This window comes from Aspergillus caelatus (assembly GCF_009193585.1).
Source record: "Aspergillus caelatus strain CBS 763.97 unplaced genomic scaffold BDV27scaffold_80, whole genome shotgun sequence".
In the NCBI taxonomy this organism is placed as follows: Eukaryota; Fungi; Ascomycota; class Eurotiomycetes; order Eurotiales; family Aspergillaceae; genus Aspergillus; species Aspergillus caelatus.
Genome location: NW_022475343.1, coordinates 19,141 through 37,249, shown reverse-complemented (window position 1 = coordinate 37,249; position 18,109 = coordinate 19,141). Strand labels below are relative to the sequence as shown.

General features: G+C 47.1%; 9 protein-coding genes across 9 annotated transcripts; 5 read left to right on the top strand and 4 right to left on the bottom strand.

The window, feature by feature from the left end:
* Window positions 1-571: 571 nt before the first annotated feature.
* On the bottom strand, window positions 572-1,608 carry BDV27DRAFT_127758 (MGR2/ROMO1 family protein). Its single transcript, XM_032066840.1, has 5 exons — window positions 1,456-1,608; window positions 1,373-1,399; window positions 1,282-1,311; window positions 1,138-1,228; window positions 572-1,014 (listed from the first exon to the last, which is right to left on the bottom strand). Exons 1-5 carry the CDS (start codon window positions 1,508-1,510, stop codon window positions 891-893), a joined length of 327 nt encoding a protein of 108 aa, XP_031927938.1. The 5' UTR covers window positions 1,511-1,608; the 3' UTR covers window positions 572-890.
* Window positions 1,609-2,564: 956 nt separating this feature from the next.
* BDV27DRAFT_144913 (putative cytoplasm to vacuole targeting Vps64) lies at window positions 2,565-4,755 on the top strand (the record flags this gene model as incomplete). Its single annotated transcript, XM_032070329.1, has 2 exons — window positions 2,565-3,569; window positions 3,625-4,755. 2 exons carry the CDS (start codon window positions 2,565-2,567, stop codon window positions 4,753-4,755), a joined length of 2,136 nt encoding a protein of 711 aa, XP_031927937.1.
* Window positions 4,756-4,842: 87 nt separating this feature from the next.
* On the top strand, window positions 4,843-5,390 carry BDV27DRAFT_109842 (uncharacterized protein). The gene has a single exon (XM_032064496.1). It carries the CDS (start codon window positions 4,930-4,932, stop codon window positions 5,233-5,235), a length of 306 nt encoding a protein of 101 aa, XP_031927936.1. The 5' UTR covers window positions 4,843-4,929; the 3' UTR covers window positions 5,236-5,390.
* Window positions 5,391-6,076, top strand: BDV27DRAFT_109841 (uncharacterized protein). The gene has a single exon (XM_032064495.1). It carries the CDS (start codon window positions 5,546-5,548, stop codon window positions 5,966-5,968), a length of 423 nt encoding a protein of 140 aa, XP_031927935.1. The 5' UTR covers window positions 5,391-5,545; the 3' UTR covers window positions 5,969-6,076.
* Window positions 5,628-7,060, bottom strand: BDV27DRAFT_127755 (ribonuclease P subunit p20 family protein). The gene is made up of 2 exons (XM_032066839.1): window positions 6,853-7,060; window positions 5,628-6,750 (listed from the first exon to the last, which is right to left on the bottom strand). The coding sequence occupies exons 1-2, from the start codon at window positions 6,926-6,928 to the stop codon at window positions 6,185-6,187; spliced, it is 642 nt and encodes a 213-aa protein (XP_031927934.1). The 5' UTR covers window positions 6,929-7,060; the 3' UTR covers window positions 5,628-6,184.
* Window positions 7,061-7,556: 496 nt separating this feature from the next.
* Window positions 7,557-8,241, bottom strand: BDV27DRAFT_127752 (uncharacterized protein). The gene has a single exon (XM_032066838.1). It carries the CDS (start codon window positions 8,215-8,217, stop codon window positions 7,693-7,695), a length of 525 nt encoding a protein of 174 aa, XP_031927933.1. The 5' UTR covers window positions 8,218-8,241; the 3' UTR covers window positions 7,557-7,692.
* Window positions 8,242-11,076: 2,835 nt separating this feature from the next.
* On the top strand, window positions 11,077-12,415 carry BDV27DRAFT_172065 (FAD/NAD(P)-binding domain-containing protein; the record flags this gene model as incomplete). The annotated part of the gene is made up of 2 exons (XM_032075760.1): window positions 11,077-12,018; window positions 12,089-12,415. 2 exons carry the CDS (start codon window positions 11,077-11,079, stop codon window positions 12,413-12,415), a joined length of 1,269 nt encoding a protein of 422 aa, XP_031927932.1.
* Window positions 12,416-13,158: 743 nt separating this feature from the next.
* Window positions 13,159-14,117, top strand: BDV27DRAFT_144909 (uncharacterized protein; the record flags this gene model as incomplete). Its single annotated transcript, XM_032070328.1, has 5 exons — window positions 13,159-13,193; window positions 13,310-13,468; window positions 13,584-13,758; window positions 13,799-13,879; window positions 13,932-14,117. The coding sequence occupies 5 exons, from the start codon at window positions 13,159-13,161 to the stop codon at window positions 14,115-14,117; spliced, it is 636 nt and encodes a 211-aa protein (XP_031927931.1).
* Window positions 14,118-15,086: 969 nt separating this feature from the next.
* On the bottom strand, window positions 15,087-17,952 carry BDV27DRAFT_127751 (protein kinase family protein). Its single transcript, XM_032066837.1, has 2 exons — window positions 16,748-17,952; window positions 15,087-16,686 (listed from the first exon to the last, which is right to left on the bottom strand). Exons 1-2 carry the CDS (start codon window positions 17,471-17,473, stop codon window positions 15,523-15,525), a joined length of 1,890 nt encoding a protein of 629 aa, XP_031927930.1. The 5' UTR covers window positions 17,474-17,952; the 3' UTR covers window positions 15,087-15,522.
* Window positions 17,953-18,109: the final 157 nt, after the last annotated feature.

The window sequence follows — 18,109 nt, the reverse complement described above, 5'->3', positions numbered from 1 at the left end:
AGGGCTAGGAAATATACATTTGTGCATTTCGGCAACGAGCAAAACAGTCTATCTGATTACAAATCCCAATAGTAGAATGTCTACTCTATAGACGTCTCTGCTTATAAGGACCATTTAGATAGCCACTGGAATCTTGGGAGAATGGAGTTAGGTATTGCGTTTGTAGAGACGCGGTAGATTTAGATCTAAAACAGCGCAGGTCTAGAGCCAACTGCCGTAGACGGCGTGCTATGATTGTAAGACGTTCACCCTACTGCTTAATGAGGAGCTTGAAATTGGTTCGAAAAGTTCACCCATGGTCATATCTTTCATTTTGGGTGAGACAGGGGCATCAGGGTGTGAAAGTGGAAGTAGAAGTAGAAGTACTGAGCACATCCACCACCATATTTAACAATCCCCATAAGTTTCGTTCCGTATTACCAACATAAAAGTTAGACTGCCATTATGCTACGCAACTGAAACTGTGATATCGAGCTGCTTGGTCATCTTGAAGGTCGCCATCTACGATTCCTACCCTCCGTTGATTGGGCCTGTAGGGACCTACTCTACTGCTCTCATAGTGAGATTTGAGTCAATCGACTACCTCATTATTCAAGTCGTTAGCTCATGACCATCCTTCATTAACCGGTTAGCTTTGTTGTAACGCCAAGAGACATCCTGTCACCGGGCCAAAAATGTTTTCAGTCCGTCCCGATGCCCAGGCTGTATGTACATTATGCAGAGATCACCCCTGCCTCCCTCCATCCTCTTTCCTGCATTAACTGTCGACCGCCTGTGTTTCGTTGGCCATACAGATTGTTCATCAGGATAAATACTATTGTACAGATAAACCGTGGGAGGTTTCACATTCCCACCGTTCGACGACTGCGCACAAATCGTTGACTGCGCATCTACTGGCGCATGGGCCGCAGAGGGCTTTGGCGAGGAAGCATCATCGGTGGTCCCCGAGCGCGGAGCCAGGCATCGTTGTGAGGTCCCTCGGTGCGGATGACGCTGCCAATGGACATAAAGAGACTACTCGGTATCGAAAAACACTCGTTAGCAAGGTATCCTTCACCGTATGGATGATATTTGAAAAGATGAACATGAGTTTGATAAATGAACCACAACCATAGTTGTTCGGAAGTGTAAACGTACCCAAAAGTCGCGCCAGAACCAAGCATGTATTTACCCAAGGTCCGCATAACACCGTTGGGTCCGGCACCGTATTGGAAGATGGTGACGGTTCCTGATGAATCATTAGCAAGCCTGCTGGGGCTCATTGTATAGAAAGCAACTGACCGATGATGAAACCCATGATACCGCCAACAGCTGGAGAGACACCGTTAACCAACTCTTCCAATATGATGAGACTATAGAGATTATGGCTTACTTGATCCCATCATAGCACCCATCTTCACTGTAAAGAAAGTCAGTCAAACCAAGTTATTCTGTTGCTTTGGAGGAAGAACCTACTCTTGTCGAAAGTAGAGGGGCCGTGGGCCTGAGGAGGACCTGCAACGACGGGCATATTGAAAACGCGGGGGGGGGGGGAGCTGAGCCGGGGATATTCTAAGGAAATAAAGATGAATCGACGAGGAACTTGCAGGCAAACTGCAGTTCTTTTCTCCTTCTTTCAGAAAGGCTTATAGAGAGGTAAAGCTCCGACGGTTGGACCACCAAAACCGGGGTTATTCCGCCAGTGACACGTGACACCGCCTTCCGCTTAGGGCAATCCTGACCGTGTCGAGGCGAGTGACCCGCTTAGATAATCCGCACGTGTGGCTTTTCACGTGAGGAAGCCTGAGGCGTTAGGGATCCGTGAGCTGACCCTCTTAACCGTTGCCCATGCGACTTGGTCCTCGATCTGTTAATATCCTTTGCATCGAGTTAACACGCTTTTGGCGGCTTACAAGCCTGTGCAAGGCGGTATTCCCGTCTCGTGCTGCTTTCTATTTCCCCTTTGGACGGCGTTCTTACCGGTCGCTGTGCGGACTAGGCCAAGACTCCACGCCTCCTTGGTCTGAAGCACCCATTGCTTTGCATCCGAACTCCACATTATTTTGATCGTCAGCATTTGTACTACGGAGGTAAGCCTCTCCTGTCTTCTGTACCCCTGTGATCTGGACCCTTTTTATTTTTTTTGTGTCGCTCTCAACCCCCTCACAAGGAACCGGATTGCCATGAATTTGACGACTGCGGCTTAATACTAACGTGACCCTCGATAACAGTTGGTTGGAATACGGAATACGGTTTTTTTTGGCGCACCACACATCCTTTACCTGCGGTCTGGCTTTAGAAACTGTCGCGAAAGAGAATTATCAGTGAATTTCCGGCGATTGGTTTTCGAGTTGCACATTTAGACGGTTGATTGTTTGCTGTTTTCCTTTTATTCACCCAGCGCCTATGAGATAAGGTAGCCCTGGAACAACAGTCTCACCTACGGACTATCGCCGGCATCCTTCTCCATGACTGCTGTGGCATCACCACCTAGTGTGCAATCGGGGCCTCGCTTGGGATGGTACGAATCTGGTAACGGAGGACAAGGAGCTCTGTCTTCAATGAACGGGGACGAAGTTTCACGCATGTTTATGCCACGGAAGAACATTCAACGATCGAATTCATCCTCTTCTCTGGGATCTACTTCGTCCACGTCAACCGTGACATCCACTCCGCAGAATACTAATGCCGGTCAAAGCCACAACCCTGAATCAGCCACTTGGTCGTCTAAAAAGAAACCTTCGCGCAGTCTGTGGCCTAGCTCTAAGTCAGAACCAGTGTCTGGCGTGAGCAACGCACGTTCTCAAGCAATGCCCGCATTTTCATCCGGTCCCACTGCCTCGTCGGCAATGTCCGCCATTCATCACCAGCCTTCTTCCATTGTTCCATCCCAACATATGCTCCAACCCCAACAAAATGGCGTCCGCGCAGGGAGCGCGCCTTCTGGAGACCCGCCTGCGATTTTGACGCTAGTGCCGCTCAACGGTACATTTGAAAAGAAACAGATTAACGTGCCTTACTTCCCGGAAGTGGTCCGAATTGGCCGGCAAACGAACGCAAAAACGGTGCCTACACCAGCGAATGGATTTTTTGATTCCAAGGTGCTTAGTCGACAACATGCCGAAGTTTGGGCCGAAAAGGGTGGGAGAATTTTCATTCGTGATGTGAAATCGTCAAATGGCACGTTTGTTAACGGAACACGGTTGTCTCCGGAAAACCGCGAGTCAGAGCCGCATGAGCTCCGTGAAAATGACCAGCTGGAACTGGGAATCGATATCATCAGTGAAGATCAGACGACAGTTGTACACCACAAGGTCTGTTGCAAAGTGGAATATGCTGGGGTTTATGGCACCATGCCGAATATTCTCGATCTCACACTTGGAGATTTGGACCCTGCATCTGGAGGAGGTCTTCTACCTTCCCCTCTTAGCCAGCCTCTATCACATATGCGGGGGCGATCCGGGAGCTCGCTGAGCAACCGGAGTATACAGAGCACAGCCAGCAGTCAGTTCAATGCGCTCCAGCAACAGCGGCAAATGAATTACTGGAATTCCCCTATATCTATTGAACAAGTTGTTAAAAGACTTACAGTACGTGCTATGATGTCCGGTTTCCATTTCAATTGCCTTCTAACCCCCCCTATAGAGCGAAATGAAACAGGCCAAACAGCAGTCACAAGACCTACGCCAAACGGACGAATTCTTGACCAATCTTACGAAGTCAGGCCATCCTGAGAAAGAACGAGTTAAGAGTTCGCCTGCGGACAGCACTTCGTCCCGTCAAGTCAATGGCAGGCCAAAGATGCCCCGGCTTGATTCTTTTTCTCGCTTTTCTGACCCTCCGGCCCCGCCTCCACAGCAACCTCTACCTGAAAAGCCCGATGCCTTGCCACGTAATGGCGCTGACGCTACTTCTCCTCTTAAGCGATCAGATACAGAGAAACCGAAGATTGGAGCCACAAGCTCACCTGTCTCTCGTGAATCAAGTCAAATACTATCGCTGATTGAAGCTCTGTCATCAGCTAAAAGAGAGCTTGACAGTCAGGGTGCTCGTGTGAAAGAGCTAGAGAGCCTTTTACTTGAAGAACGGACCGCGCGGCAAACTGCAGAAGAAAAGGCCAGAAGTCTCGAGATGAGGGCTAAGGATAACGAAATTGTCGCAAACCACACTATCTCTGATTCTCATACCGTCGGTAACCAAGAGGCTTCTTCAGAGCAGTTAAACCCTAAAGAGACGCTAGTAAATGGTGTGTCGCCTGAACCTAGCTTGGGCCATTCCACCCCAGAGGAGAAGCCGGCGACCACAAACAGTAATGATTTGCAGCAGCGCTTAGAGGCAATGATGGAAGAGATGGAAGAAATGAGGAAGCAAATCACGGTGTTTAGGGACCGCGCTGAGAAGGCAGAGAGTGAGACGGTTGAGACCAGAAAGTCGCTAGCAGAGATGATAGAGACTCTAAGACGAGAGCGTGAAGAGCGCTCTGAGAAAAACAATGAGTCAGTGACTCAGACACAGGATGCCGCCGACCACTCCAGTCCTTCTAGCGCAGATGAGGCGAAGAATCACACTGTCGCAGATAGCGAGACGAGACCAGAGTGCACAGGAACATCGCCCCTATCTAAGGAGGCTGAAAGCCCCGATACAACGCTTGCAACGCAGCCCCGCAAACATGATGTCTTGCAGCACTCTAGCCCATACGCGTCGATGCTTGGGGTCGTTCTTCTAGGTGTAGGGCTAATGGCCTATCTGAATGGATGGCAGAAAATGGACAAATGATTGTCCTTGTATTTGTTATAAAGCAAAGGCCCAAACGTTGCTCTACAAAAGAACTTCCAGAGCTCGACCCTTTGATCCCTCACACTCTTTGGACCGTTCTTTTGATTTCATTTTCATTCCCACTTTACCTCGATTTTTGCATTTGATATCATTGTGTTTTCATGTATTCTGCAGATGCTCAAAAAGAGTATTCGCTCAGCTTGGTGTAATCTTTATATTTTCTCTTCTCATTTTCGTTTTCATCGGCAGTTATCAGATTGCATAACTTGCATGACCCTCCCTTGTCATCTGCTGTTCATTCTCATATATCTTTCCTGTACTGCATTGTTGTTCCAGTTACGATCTTCTGGCAACAGCAGGTTCCTCTTTTTTTTTTTTTTTTTTTTTTTTGATTTTCACTCTACGTTAATGTTTCCTTCTTCATGGGCAGAAGCAAGTTCATGTAAGGCTCATCCGCCTTTGTGTATTAGTCTATCATAGCAGCATCACTTCCCTTGGCAGTTCCAGTGTTAAGCAAAGCGACGAATGATTATCGATATGTTTCCCCCTCTTCCCCTCACTCCAGCCTTCAAGGTATCATCTATCAATTTCCTATTCTCGCTCACCTGAGTTCAGCCGTATTTTCATTCGAACAGTGCGTGGTTCAGGAAAATGATTTCTTTTGAATTGATAAGATCGAGCGAAGGCAACTCTAGAAGCGTTGATATGCAAGATATCACCCCCCCCCCCCTTGAATCTCCATCCAAGTTGTATATATTTGATGTAGCTGTGTGTACTAAACTACTCTGAGATGAATTATCTCAGGGTATTGCGTCTAGCTTTCAGTTTTAGCGTGAGCATGCGAAAAGTCATGATATTAGTTTTGAGATTGATATGGAGTTACTCTAGACCATCCACGTTCTGCGACACGTTCTCTGTTCTTGAATCGCTAGATTTCCTAGTTTCTTTAAATCCGATCAGTCGGCAAGTGGCACATCTCAACACGCAACTGTTCATGTGCATGGAATATGTCCCAAACGTAATAATGGGGACAAAAGCACGTAGACGCGAATGTCTTCACGCTTGGTGGATCTACCTTCACTTTCCCTTGGGACCCTTGAAGAAGACTTCTTCCGTAAAAGATTCAGGCAGACTGTTGCCTGTTGTGATGCCTGGCAGTGTATACAACCCTGCGGTCGTCACCTTAACAAAACTCGAGAATCAAGTGGGATAGTAGCAAAATAGCTGCACCACGACGGAAGATATCTTAAACCGGCTCTCGCGTTTGGCGTAAAAAGGAGGCATGTTCTCCACGCACAGTCCGAACCATAACATCGCATGAGCACTTGGGGGTAAATGACCCGCGTTATCCCCAGCAGCTGCTCTCCCTTATCTCATACTAGGTCAACCATCAAGTCCAAAATTTCTTCCCAGAACACACGCACGCCCTTCATTTAAAGGCGATCGAAACTTCCACCTTATTCACCCACCGCGTCCTCGTCTCAGGCAACTCCTCTTCCTCAGCAACCGCCAAAGCATTAGCCGCCCGCCTCTGCTTCTTCGCCGCAGACTCCGAACCCTGCGAAGCATCACCATTCACCTTTTCCTCCAACCTCCTCTTCCTCTCCTCATCCTCCACAACATCATCAACAACAAGTACACTCCCCGTCTCAACACGCACCGCATACTCGCTCTCCCTCTCCTCAAACCATTTCCCCACACGCAGCGCCTTCTCAATCGCCCGCCCCGTCGCCTTAACAAACACCTCCTCTTTCTTCAACGACTCATTCCCGCGCGCAATCTGCGCCAGTCTCTCCCGGTCCCGCTTCTTGGTGCTTGATAGGTTCACGGACGCGGTCGCGCGTTTCTCAGCCTGTCGGAGGAACTTCTGCACGCGTTTCACGGCGCTCATGAAGGGCGTGTTGGTTGACATGTAGACGATTTTGGGGACGCTGGAGCCGGCGTATGGGGATGCTATTGGGGCATGGGGGATAGGGCGTTTTTGGATTCCGGCATCTGTGGTTTAGGATGTTAGTTTTGGGTTTTGGTTTGGTTTTGTGTTGGTCTAACTATTTTTCATTATTATTTTTTTTTTGAAGGGGATTGGGAGTGACGGACGTTTGGGGAGCTTGAGCATGTCTTTATTCTTTTTTTCGAAGGTGAGGGCATTTCGTAGCGGTTCCTTGGGGGGCATTTTGAGAGGGTTTTGTTGATTTATTGGTTGAGTGTTTCGGGGCAGAATATCCTGAGAGGGGAGGTAGAGGTGAAGACCGAAAGTTGAAGAATATATTATATGCTAAGAGGTTGTATCGTAAGATTGTTGGTGATCGTGAATTGTTCGTTGGAGTTTAGATAGATAGGAATTGGTTTGCGATAAAACTAGTCCGAGATTGGAAGTGTTTGTTTGGTTTGCAGGGTCTTCTTTTTTGAAGAGACGGCAAGTATGAGAGTGAGGTCATTGGCTAGGGCTTGCTTCTTATTCGGAATTATCTTGTGGAAATTTTATTTGGATGGTTGCATGAAGCAGGAAGTGTAATTGAATGATTGCTGGATGACTTAAAACGAGAATCATGAAGATTCTGACTTAATACTGCGAGTTCATTTCCTTTTGAGGGCTTTGTAGCCCCGCTAATTTTATACTTCCTTGTTCTTCTACATCTGTCGGAAAAGCCTCCCATTATTTTTGGGAAAGATTTCTATTCATAAAATGTAACCTATTGCACGTTCATCGTGACAATGCATTATGGAAATGCACATGCGAACCCAATTCATTAATCATAACTGTCGTACCAAGTTGAGCGTCTCAGTAATATCATAGATCTGTATGGTAACAGATCTGAAGGTTCCATCCCGGATGGAAGAGGTGAGATGAAACGATTGTCCCTGCAATCGAAGATAGAATAAATAAAAGTAGTCGATGATAATGATGCATGATCAAATAATTTTGACGTGAGAGCATCAACTCGCGGCCTCCTGCCACAGAGACCGCTCCCCAGGCAAAGATTTCCGGCTGAAGAGTAATTTGACTCTGCACTGCAGATTCCCAGTCATGTTGCTCTTCCGGGGCGAGGCATGTGCTGGTACCCGGATCAGATCGTTCTCGGGCTTGATAAATGCAGTGACATGTCGGCGTTGGGTTATGGCTTTGATGGCTTGCGTAATTTGGGATCGGATAGGAGGAGGAGGAGGAGCAGTGGATTTATGCTTTGTTGCGTTGCCCGGAATAGTAGGAGCTTGGCTATTGTTTACACCATGGGATGCTTGCATAGGCTGACTTGCAGCTTCTTGAGCGGCTTGCACGCACTTGCGGTAGACGCCGTGGTGGCCCAGACAGCGACGGAGGTCGGGGGTACGAGAAAGAGATTCTTTCTGTAGCTTTCCTTGTGAAATCGCAGCCAGAGACGATCGACCAGGTACACTGACGCGAGAAGCTTGCCGGAAGAAACTAGCAGATTGTTTAAGTTCTGCTGCTGCTATTGCCATAGTCGGGAGGACGGTGATTCTAGCTGACTTGTTTCACACAGGTGGTGGCTTTTTTTTTTTCTTTTGGCCCAGGGGGCTGTCAGGTCTTTTAAATGCATGGATATAAATGTCCATGATTCAAAGTTAATTGACCTGTACGCTGTTACCCAGACAGGCAATACCTGAATGCTGGGTCGGACATGCCCGTCATCTTAGACTTTAGGAAAAGAGATGGTTCGGTGAGCCTTCAAAACCACGGTTTAGATGCTAGTTCGTCGCCTGTAATTCGCGGGATAATCAACCGCCACCTCTCTGAAACCAACAATGGTCAACCACAGGTTGCGGTGCTCATGTCAGTAATGATGTTCGCTGATATGCCATTCTTGTTGGCTGGGTTCATTCGGTGCAGTTCATGTACAGTTGCACTCCGCCTATCAGCGTCGAATGTGGCGACGGGCTGGCCTCTCTGATAACATTGAAGCGATCGAGGCCGTCTCAGATACACGACGTCATGTTGGGAAGGTAGCGCTAAACTCCCCAAGGCTCGTCAATCTCGTACTTCTCTGTATAGAAGCAATTATTATTATTATTATTATTTTTTTTGGCACGTCATCTGTATGCCCGAGAAGACATTAAGCCACGCGGCTGGTTCCTGGATGTACCATAGTAGCGACCAGGTCCCTTAAACCTACCTGCTGAGCACCATATGCTCCTCTATATGCTTACCGTACTTCCCCGCATGAATAATGTAAACCACAGTGACGAACCACACGAGCATTGTTCACGGATGGCGTATGAACGGTACGACTAGGTGGATGTTTGATGACCGGTCATTGGCTATGCTGGGGCATTTCTATGACGCCACGAAAAGACTATTATCGGTTTCTGTGGGGATCAAGCACGTCAAGTTCGCGGTGTCTTGCCATCTTTGCAAGATATGTGGCCTGTGCATCGGCTGCTCTCAGACTTATTCGATGATAGAGAGCAGCGCGTGGGGTTGATTATCATGTCATGTTCTCATGGTTGTCACAGCTGGCGTAATCAATAAATATGATCGAACCCAGATCGTTATGTGTGCGCGACAACGATAGTCAGATCGATCGCCCCTCTTTTATCGGCGATGGAGAAGGGATGAGTTCCTCAGTAGTGGGCGATTATCCCTCAGTGGGTGCCCCCGAAGAATGGACATAATCCGTCATTCCTACTGAATACGATCCATTGAATCTGACACTTGGTTTACGAGGCTTTAGTGAAGCCTTGATAAGTTGTGGTGGAGATGTTTGGTTTTAATGGTGGATGTTGGACTATAGCACTGCTTTTGACCAATTGAATCAAAGGCTTGCATCGCTGTATACTAAGGAGGACCTATTCTTCCCCGTAAGCTCCTTGGTACCTATACGACTGCATTGCTCTAGACGAAAGACCCAATGAGGCTTGAGGGAACATCTAACTAAAAGATTTCAGTGCCCATAAACAACCTCAGATGTCGGATATTGTTAGATCGGTGCACTGATCTTATCCATGGCACTCGGCCTCGGCAGTAAATACAGTACGAACGGATTTAATATCCAATAATTCTGGCATGATAGACCAAATACTTGCATTAGTGTAGGTTGAGATATGAGATCTCTTACATCAATGTGATCATCCCCTCATATTCTGCGACTCTGCCAACAACAGCTAGTTTATGATATTAATCAAAATTGGCTACTGAATATCTCCCCGACTCTAAGCCATCGATATTTGTCTTGAATATTCATTTGACTTCGCAACAAACTCGTAACTTACCTCTTTACATCTACCCACGATGTCTGGCCCCCTTACCAAGCCCGCCTCATGCGTCTCTCGGCCAACTCACTCGTTCACCATAGCCGTATACGTCGAGTGCTTGTTCTTATTTATTAGTCATTCTCTGATATTATGGACACCACCAACACGCTTATCGATCTGTCTACGAGGTACAGGGCCAGCTTTGGGTTGACACGATGAACGAGACCCACGGAATGGGTCGTCTTTGCTAGTAGATATCGACTTTCTACTCTAATAAGCTTCCCTGTTAACTTAACATCTTTTACTATAGTGCCTCTAATATAGTATAAAGATAGTCTTCAGTGATAGCATAACCTAGTTAGTTCATTTCTCTTGTGTAGAGATAGTCAGTAATAACTATACTATAAGAAGATTATAATAGAGGTTGATAGCCCTAGGTCTCAATTCTTACCCGTGACAGGATTACTATTCCTGTCAAGCCTAGGTATTAACCCACATACATAGTCTTGCTTTCTTCATTATAGTAGACTTGAATAATGGTATAAGCCTCAGTAAGTAATCTTCTCGGCTGATTCCCAAACCCCGGCCGACAACCGAATTGGTATCAGATCTGCCGTGGGTCCGTTTCCAGACTCCGGTCAGATTACATTTAATACGTAGTATAGTTATAGACTTATAGTACACAAAACCCGGAACCTCCACAACGATCTCCTAGTCACTTGTCATTTCCATAGTGGTGCTATTTTATGTCTCTGCCGCTTTTCGTTCAATTGTTAGTTAGACTGAAACCAGTCCATGCAAAACAGTGGCGTTTTAGCCCCCCCCCCCCCCCCCCCCCGGGCGATGTAAGTTATTTTATCAAAACCCGACTGTCGGGACACCGGTCATACTATAAAACGAGCAAGTTCGCCAGCTCGGGGGTATTACATTGTGAAGCGATTCATGAGCTGAAAAAAGATACATCAAAGTAGCTTCAACTTCTTAAGTCGACAATTATTTACCATTTTCAACTTCTTTTCGGACATTACTATTCAATCTCGTTGCGTTCCAGGAACCATGCAGCCCTCAAGCTCAACCCCAGCTAGTCATCTATCTACCAACGAGCACCCCATGGAACGAGTGATTGTTGTTGGCGCTGGACCAGTGGGCTTGATGACTGCGCTAAAACTCGCGACTGTTGGTATCGCCGTGGACGTGATTGAGAAGAACGCAGAACTCAGTCGCCAGCCGCGCGCGGCTGGATACCATGGTGCCGCTTTGGCTGCTCTCAAAAGGACCCCTGTTTACAAAGAGGCAGCCAAGCTTGGGTTCTCTGGGAACGGGATCTGCTGGAGAAAGCCTTTGGTTGAGGATGGCGAAGGAGGGATGAAGATGGGCGACATTATCGCGTCCTTGCCGTTTGCAAGCAATGAGGAAACACGAGATGATCACGGAATGGGCATCCTTTACCTGCCTCAGTCTCAGCTTACGGAGCTGCTCTATAAAGCTGCTCTTCAGACTGGTCTGGTCAAGGTTAGTTTCAATCGCGAGCTCTCTGAGATCCACCAAGGCGAGAGCTCGGTCACTGCAGTTGTCCGGAATCTTGATGGAGGGTTAGAGAAATTCAAGGGTATCTTTCTTGTCGGTGCCGATGGAGGAAAGTCCGCGACCCGGAAAATCCTTAACATTCACTTCAAAGGCCATTCTTGGCCGGAGCGGCTTATAGCAGTCGATGCCCTTCTAGAAGATAAGCATTTAGACCCTGTTTTCCCCACGTCAATGGTGATCCATCCAGTCCACTTCGGACTTATCACACCTCTGGAGCCGGTTCAACCCGGGAAGAAGACCTCGTACAGGTGCACTATTGCGGTTGATCCAAATGATAAGCGGACGGATGCCGAGTTAGTGTCTGAGGAGAATCTCATGACGTTCCTGGATGTTTTAGCCCCCGGGCCGAGACCGCTTGACGTGAAAATTCTGAACTCTTCAGCATATCGGACGCATCAGCTTTGCGCGTTTACTATGAGGAAGGGAAGATGTCTTCTTGCTGGCGATGCAGCCCACTTGAACAATGTAAGGAGACTACCATTTTTTTTTTTTTTTACTTGAGAAGTTTTTTGAAGCTAACTGATTTGTCTGACAGCCATTCGGTGCTTTGGGCCTGACAACTGGGTTGTTGGATGCCGATGCTGCGGCGGACACGCTTGATTTAATTATTAACCAAAAGAAACCCATGGATCTCCTGGATCTCTATTCTGATGAGCGGAGAAGGGCTTTCCAGACCTTTGTGGACCCTTTGAGTACACAGAATAAATTGAGGTGTGCGAATGACCCGGAGACTGCTATAGATGATTGGTTTCTCCGTGCATTGATTAACAAAACCCCCGAAATTATGGAGGCTTTTAGTCGACCATTTTTTGATGTTTGGCCCACTGATATGAGGAAATTGACTGCATCTAAAGGGCTTTAGAGAGGGAGTTCTGAGGATCAACATGAACTGTATATATATCTTCTCCTTCTTGTCCGTAACTGGCATTAATCGCTCAATGTTCTTAGTTTATAGAACTCTCAGTCGTTATTATGTGCTAGCAAATTAAGACCCGTTCTTGTTGGCCTCTCATTTGGATTTCCAAATTCCACTTGTTTACCTTCAAAGCTAGCCAGATCCCCTATATAGCTTTAAAAAAAAAAAGCCCTCCTTTTACCACCGTACTTATTATCTTGTTGATAGTTTCCCAAATTCATTTCCGGAAAGGAAGATATCAGTAGCCAGATTGTAGCATTAAACTATGTCATCATGTTCTTTGCCTTCCCTGTCCTTCGAGTAGACTGGTTATCCAAATCTTAAAACGCCAGCACTAATTTCGGAGCCCTAACTTACTCTGGGGGGGGGGGGGGGGCTTCCGTGAGGATAATGAACCAATGGCTCGGTGTACGATTAAGCGAGCATTAGTAAATGTTCTAGATGTAATATTCGATCAATCAATTGATTCTTTGGTTAACTAGATCCGAGCGAGAGACCTAGTGGCCCCGGGATATGGGTCCTAAGACATGCATGGGATAATGTTGCGAGAATAAACCAATGGATTTAACATCTCAAGGATAAAATGGCGGGAAGACCCGAAGGGCACTTTCACTAGTGACTTTGGAAGTTTTCGCGAGGTCATAAATTAGAACTTCTCCTAATTCACTTGTTCATTGCAAATGGTCAAGATGAACTTGGACATCGTCCCCAACTGGCTCAGGGTGTACGTTTCTCTAATAATGGCAAGACGCCTACATTGACACCGAACACTGTATCCTCCTGATTTTGAGTGTAGCCTCCTTTCTGCCGCAGTTGCAGCGAATATGGTGTACGAAGTAGTTTATGGGGCCTGTCACTCTCATACATCCTCTGTAACTTGATAAGTGTTATAGAGCAGTTTACCCTACTGTTCTTTCTACTTGTCAATCAGACAGAGTACACCGATATCATCCAAAAGACAATCAGAGATTGGATCAACCTTGCCCAGTTAGCAGCTGTGTAGATACTATAGCTTTTATTGTATGGCAATATCGTTACTAAAATTTCGTACACACAACTGTTAATATTTACCAGATTTTTTTCTGGGCCTCTACTACCCGTCCGACCAGCACAGTCGTAAATACAAGGTCTCCGCCTCGATCATATACATTGCACTCTTGCTGGTCTCTATCGTCCCTGTCGTTGCCGATACCATTAACTATTATCTTACCAGCACCGGAGAGGATACAGCATACCGCAACTTCGGGCTTGATATCTTTGGCGGATACCATTACGGCTATATTCACCCGGTAATGACACTGGTAGGAATTTAATACCTGGTTTCTACAGAATCACGAGCTTCGCACTCGAACCCAGCTTCACTCCCTCAGTCAGACAGTTCTAGCCGCTCAGACTGTGATCTTCCCTCTCGTCACTATCTCGTAGACCATAAGAACTAATTTATACAACAGTAACCTTCCAGATCTTCCTTTTTGGGCTACCATCCCTGAACATTTTTATATATGTATGGTGGGCGGCAGTGGATAATATGATATTTGCTTATGTTCAGACTGGCTTGTATTTCAAGATATATTGTTACGAGCAGTTCTCTACAGATCACGAGACACAACCTTTGCTCGCAGAAAGCGCGTCGGAAAGTGAAGAATAGAAATCTTAATATACCTGTAATTCTTTAATATCATGTGGGAAAAGAAAAAGAATCCCCAAGTTGCTGCTGCTATTACTCTAGATTTTATTCCCTTCTCTACAATACGGAACTCAAGTCGCATTTGACGCAGGTATCACGAGTTGAGGTCGGACCCCCATTGTCCGCCGGATCAGTAACCTTCCCCCAAGGATGCGGTGGTTGGTATCTTGACAGTCGTGTCGACATGTTCATCCACTCCCCCGTAATCCCCACCAGTCGACTGCACCACCCTTGAACCGATAACGCCATGTATCTCCTACTTTCCAACCATAAAATTTCTTCTAGAATTGTCCATGATGGGCTCCAGCTGCTCCCACTGTACCTGCGTGGAAGACTATGATAGTAGGTGATGGAACCGCCTGGCTTTAGCGCTTGAACGTCAAATGAGTACTTCACGTGCACGATGTCTAGCGGATCTTGGGTCGGGGTACCCTTTCCAGCTTGCCATCTGAGGTGTGTCGTAGAAGGACGAATCCATCTTGACTGTAGCCCTCATTCAGGGGAGACCACGCGAAGACAAAGGGCCTGGGGTCATCGTCCCGCGGTGATCGACGGAGGCTATACTGTAAGAGCGGGCAGAGTTCGATCTCGAGCTGCAGATATGGTGCCTTAGGGCTTGAGCTGGATAGTAAGCGTCTATTCTCGACGGACAGTCCGGTTTGAATGTTTAGGTGGGGAGCCGGGAATAGGAAGTGAGTGAGTAAACTCGATACATACTGTCTATCATTGGGTGAGAATTTTATATAAGAGGCAATTTGTTGGTTCATTCTCCGGTCTTTCACCGATTGTAAAAATGAACGAAGAGGATGAGACAAGCTTTAAGTAGCACTGGTTAGTACAGGCACGATGTCACCTTATAGAAAGCCAAGTGACACTAAAAGAGGACACTAATTTAAACTGTATAGTACTAGTTGTGTTAGTTTGTCACGACGCCATTATAGTATACAGATCTAACTCCCATGTAGCATCAGTACAGCCTGGGTTGGCTAAACAGTACATCATCAATATAACAGCTTCAATACAAGCTGATCGTTAAGTAAACCACGCACATATATCGGATCATTTAACATAGAATCATTAGTGACATATCTGATATCGATCGTCGACTTCCTCATCATATCGTATCTATAACTCTCCCCTCCTAATGATACATTCGCCAACACCAGTGAAGTCCCAAAAACAGCTAATCAGCCAAGATATACGCTCATGGCAAAGATAATACACACACATAAATCTTCTACATCTTACCCAAGTCTAATCAAGATGGACCCATAGAGAAGAAGGAAATGAAGAAAGGGTACTATCGTTAAACAAAGGGGAACACTGAGTGCCCACCTTGATAGAAGCAGGGTTGACTACGGGAGCATCAGCTGCTAGTGACTTGTGGCCATGTTCCCCTGCTCCTTGGCAGTCCCAAATCACTCATGGACCACGAATCGTCACTATCATTCGCCAGCCTAGGCGGCATCTCAGGACCTAGCCTGTTCAAATGCAGGAGTGTCGCTTTGGAGATAGCGGCACCCAGACCGTGTCCATCAGGGGTGAAGTAGGTCGAGCCCTGAGACACACCTCGAGCAGAAGGTAATGCTTTCGGGGTAGGCTCCTGGAGGTCATCCAACTCCTGCTGCGGTGGCATTTCGTAATTTCCCAGAAGATATCGCGGATCGGATTCAGCCGTTTTATGCATTGCGTCCAATGTCCGGTGGATCTTTTGAGCGCTTTTTCGCTCGCCCGGTTCAATGCGGATCATTCCAGACATTATCAAGTCCAGCAAGTCAGAAAACACGGGGGAGCACCGCGGTTCTGTCTTCAATTTCGCCACCCAGTATTCTACAGATGGACGAACTTCCTTGTGATCTATGCTGTAGAAAAAATCTGTATTGAGCACGGTGCAGGGGTCATCGTATCCCCGGAGCTGGGAGAACTCCTCGATAGCCTTCTCACCGCATATGATGTAGGTAACAAACTCCAATAACAGACACCCAAGACTCCAGATGTCGAAGGCCCGGGTTATGCGCGCCCCAGGACGGCGAGGAGGTGAGTAGGTAAGAGGAAAGACTGCATCTATGTCGTTGGACCTGGACTCAAATCGGTGAAGTTTCGCTAGCCCTAAGTCCGCAATCAAGAGTATGCCGTTTGGGTCTGTGCACCCAGGACGCTTCTTAAACCATAGAATGTTTGCGGGTCTCAGGTCACCATGTCGTCCATAAAGCGTCTTACTACTTGGCTTCCCTGCTCGGGACAGCTTATGTATCACAGATAATCCACCCACGATTCCGGCCACCTGCTTGAGACACCATAGGAGGATCTGGTGGTTCCATTCGGGTAGCCCAGTCCGCTTCCAGTATTCTCGTAAGTTCTCGTCTGCATAAGGGAACACCAGGTGATTGTCTTCCTTGAAGCTATAGGTGCATAGAAGATTGATCAGGTGTGGATGGGGTCCCAGAGTCTTGAGGAAATGGGTCTCTCTTTCAAACAAATGTCGTCCTCTCGAGAGGAGTGTCTTGATTGCAACTCTACACCCTTGGCTCTACTCTCAGTTAGCAACCAAGATGCACTGTCGCCCAGATATCTGCCTCGCTATCGCTCACCTTACTGTCAGGGGCTTCCCAGAATTCGTGGTGGTCAGCGTGGATGCGTTCACAGGAGACTCTTCCAAATCCACCTTCAGCAGACTTGGCAGACTCTTTCCCAACAAAAGGAAAGATTTGCTGCTCTGGAAAATCGTAATGAGTACCTTGGTGAAAGACCGGGACGAGAACACGCCACTGTCTCGCTTCCAATGCTTCCAGGTCTTCATAGTCCCAATCTTCCGGTACCGGGACCTCCTGGCCTTGACTGGTTCGCAAGACGTTCTCGTCCAGTTTGAATGGGAGACTGTCATCTTGTATCCCCCGGTCCAGGAAGGTATTTATATAATCCACCTTTCTTGACATGAGCAGAACGATGAATAGCTTTTGGGCGCTTTGGACGATCTTCGTCGCCAACTTGGCTCTTCGGGATCCACTACCGATTCTTTTCTCAGCTAGTATGTCTTCCACAGCTTTCTCGTTGATCTCAGCATCGATAATACTTCGCGGAATAAACGCAAGTTTGATTGTGCATTCTCGTATCCGATCCAACGTTGAAGTCAAACTTGGAAACGAGTCTTGACTGGAGTGAGACCCTTGGTGGGACATGGGGGGACTCATGGCCGGGGGGAATTGGTTGGGAGAGTCGGGTTGGGGACGAGGGCCATTCTGGATACGTCGCAAATTCCATGAAAGAAGCAAGAACACACACGCCAATGGGAAAAGCAAGTAACAAAGCGTGTACATAATGGGTGCCGTACAAGCTGAACTGCTTATCAGAGTGTAACGTCCGTGAGGTCTGCTTGGATGGTGACGGGCGCGGAAAGCGAATAGGAATACAATGTGGGGGATTAGAGGGAAGAACTATATAGCATAGGAAGAGAAAGAAAGATACAAAGAATATCAAGAATGACCAAGAATAACCAAGACGAACGGAAGGCAATTTTAACGCCTCCGTTTGGTTGGGAGAGGACAAAACGTCCGGTAGAATTGGGAGTAGCGCGGAGGAGGTGATTTGCTCCACTTTCTGGGTGGAAGACGAAAGTAGAGGAAATGGTGAAAAGGGCTCAATAAACACAGAAAAAGGTAGGGCGGGGGTGCTACCGCCTGGTTGCCTATTTATTTCCCATGAAAAAATACTACTGTAATACTAGTATTGCTCCTAGTAGTATGTAATAGTCAAATAGATAGTGGTTGGTGATGACGGTCCAGAGGCGAGAGCAGACACACTCCCATCTTATTCTAATACATTCGAATCCTCGATCGACGTGCATTTATTTGCCTTCGTCGGGTTTGGGGACAGACCACCAACGATGGTTGTCCTCGAGCAGTGGGAGTTTGCCATTGGCGGGCTTGACAATAGTGTTCGACTAGTAGGAATAG

What these genes read in the sequence shown, in the direction of transcription:
- BDV27DRAFT_109842 (XM_032064496.1), top strand. Translation starts at nt 4,930, where the DNA reads ATGCTCAAAAAGAGTATTCGCTCAGCTTGGTGTAATCTTTATATTTTC.
- BDV27DRAFT_109841 (XM_032064495.1), top strand. Translation starts at nt 5,546, where the DNA reads ATGAATTATCTCAGGGTATTGCGTCTAGCTTTCAGTTTTAGCGTGAGC.
- BDV27DRAFT_127758 (XM_032066840.1), bottom strand. Translation starts at nt 1,510, where the DNA reads ATGCCCGTCGTTGCAGGTCCTCCTCAGGCCCACGGCCCCTCTACTTTC. An exon ending in TATCATGGGTTTCATCATCG is followed by an intron (nt 1,229 to 1,281) that starts GTCAGTTGCTTT and finishes ATGATTCATCAG; the next exon opens with GAACCGTCACCATCTTCCAA. An exon ending in GGTTCTGGCGCGACTTTTGG is followed by an intron (nt 1,015 to 1,137) that starts GTACGTTTACAC and finishes GATACCGAGTAG; the next exon opens with TCTCTTTATGTCCATTGGCA.
- BDV27DRAFT_127751 (XM_032066837.1), bottom strand. Translation starts at nt 17,473, where the DNA reads ATGTACACGCTTTGTTACTTGCTTTTCCCATTGGCGTGTGTGTTCTTG. An exon ending in GGGAAGCCCCTGACAGTAAG is followed by an intron (nt 16,687 to 16,747) that starts GTGAGCGATAGC and finishes AACTGAGAGTAG; the next exon opens with AGCCAAGGGTGTAGAGTTGC.
- BDV27DRAFT_127752 (XM_032066838.1), bottom strand. Translation starts at nt 8,217, where the DNA reads ATGGCAATAGCAGCAGCAGAACTTAAACAATCTGCTAGTTTCTTCCGG.
- BDV27DRAFT_127755 (XM_032066839.1), bottom strand. Translation starts at nt 6,928, where the DNA reads ATGCCCCCCAAGGAACCGCTACGAAATGCCCTCACCTTCGAAAAAAAG. An exon ending in CATGCTCAAGCTCCCCAAAC is followed by an intron (nt 6,751 to 6,852) that starts GTCCGTCACTCC and finishes CCTAAACCACAG; the next exon opens with ATGCCGGAATCCAAAAACGC.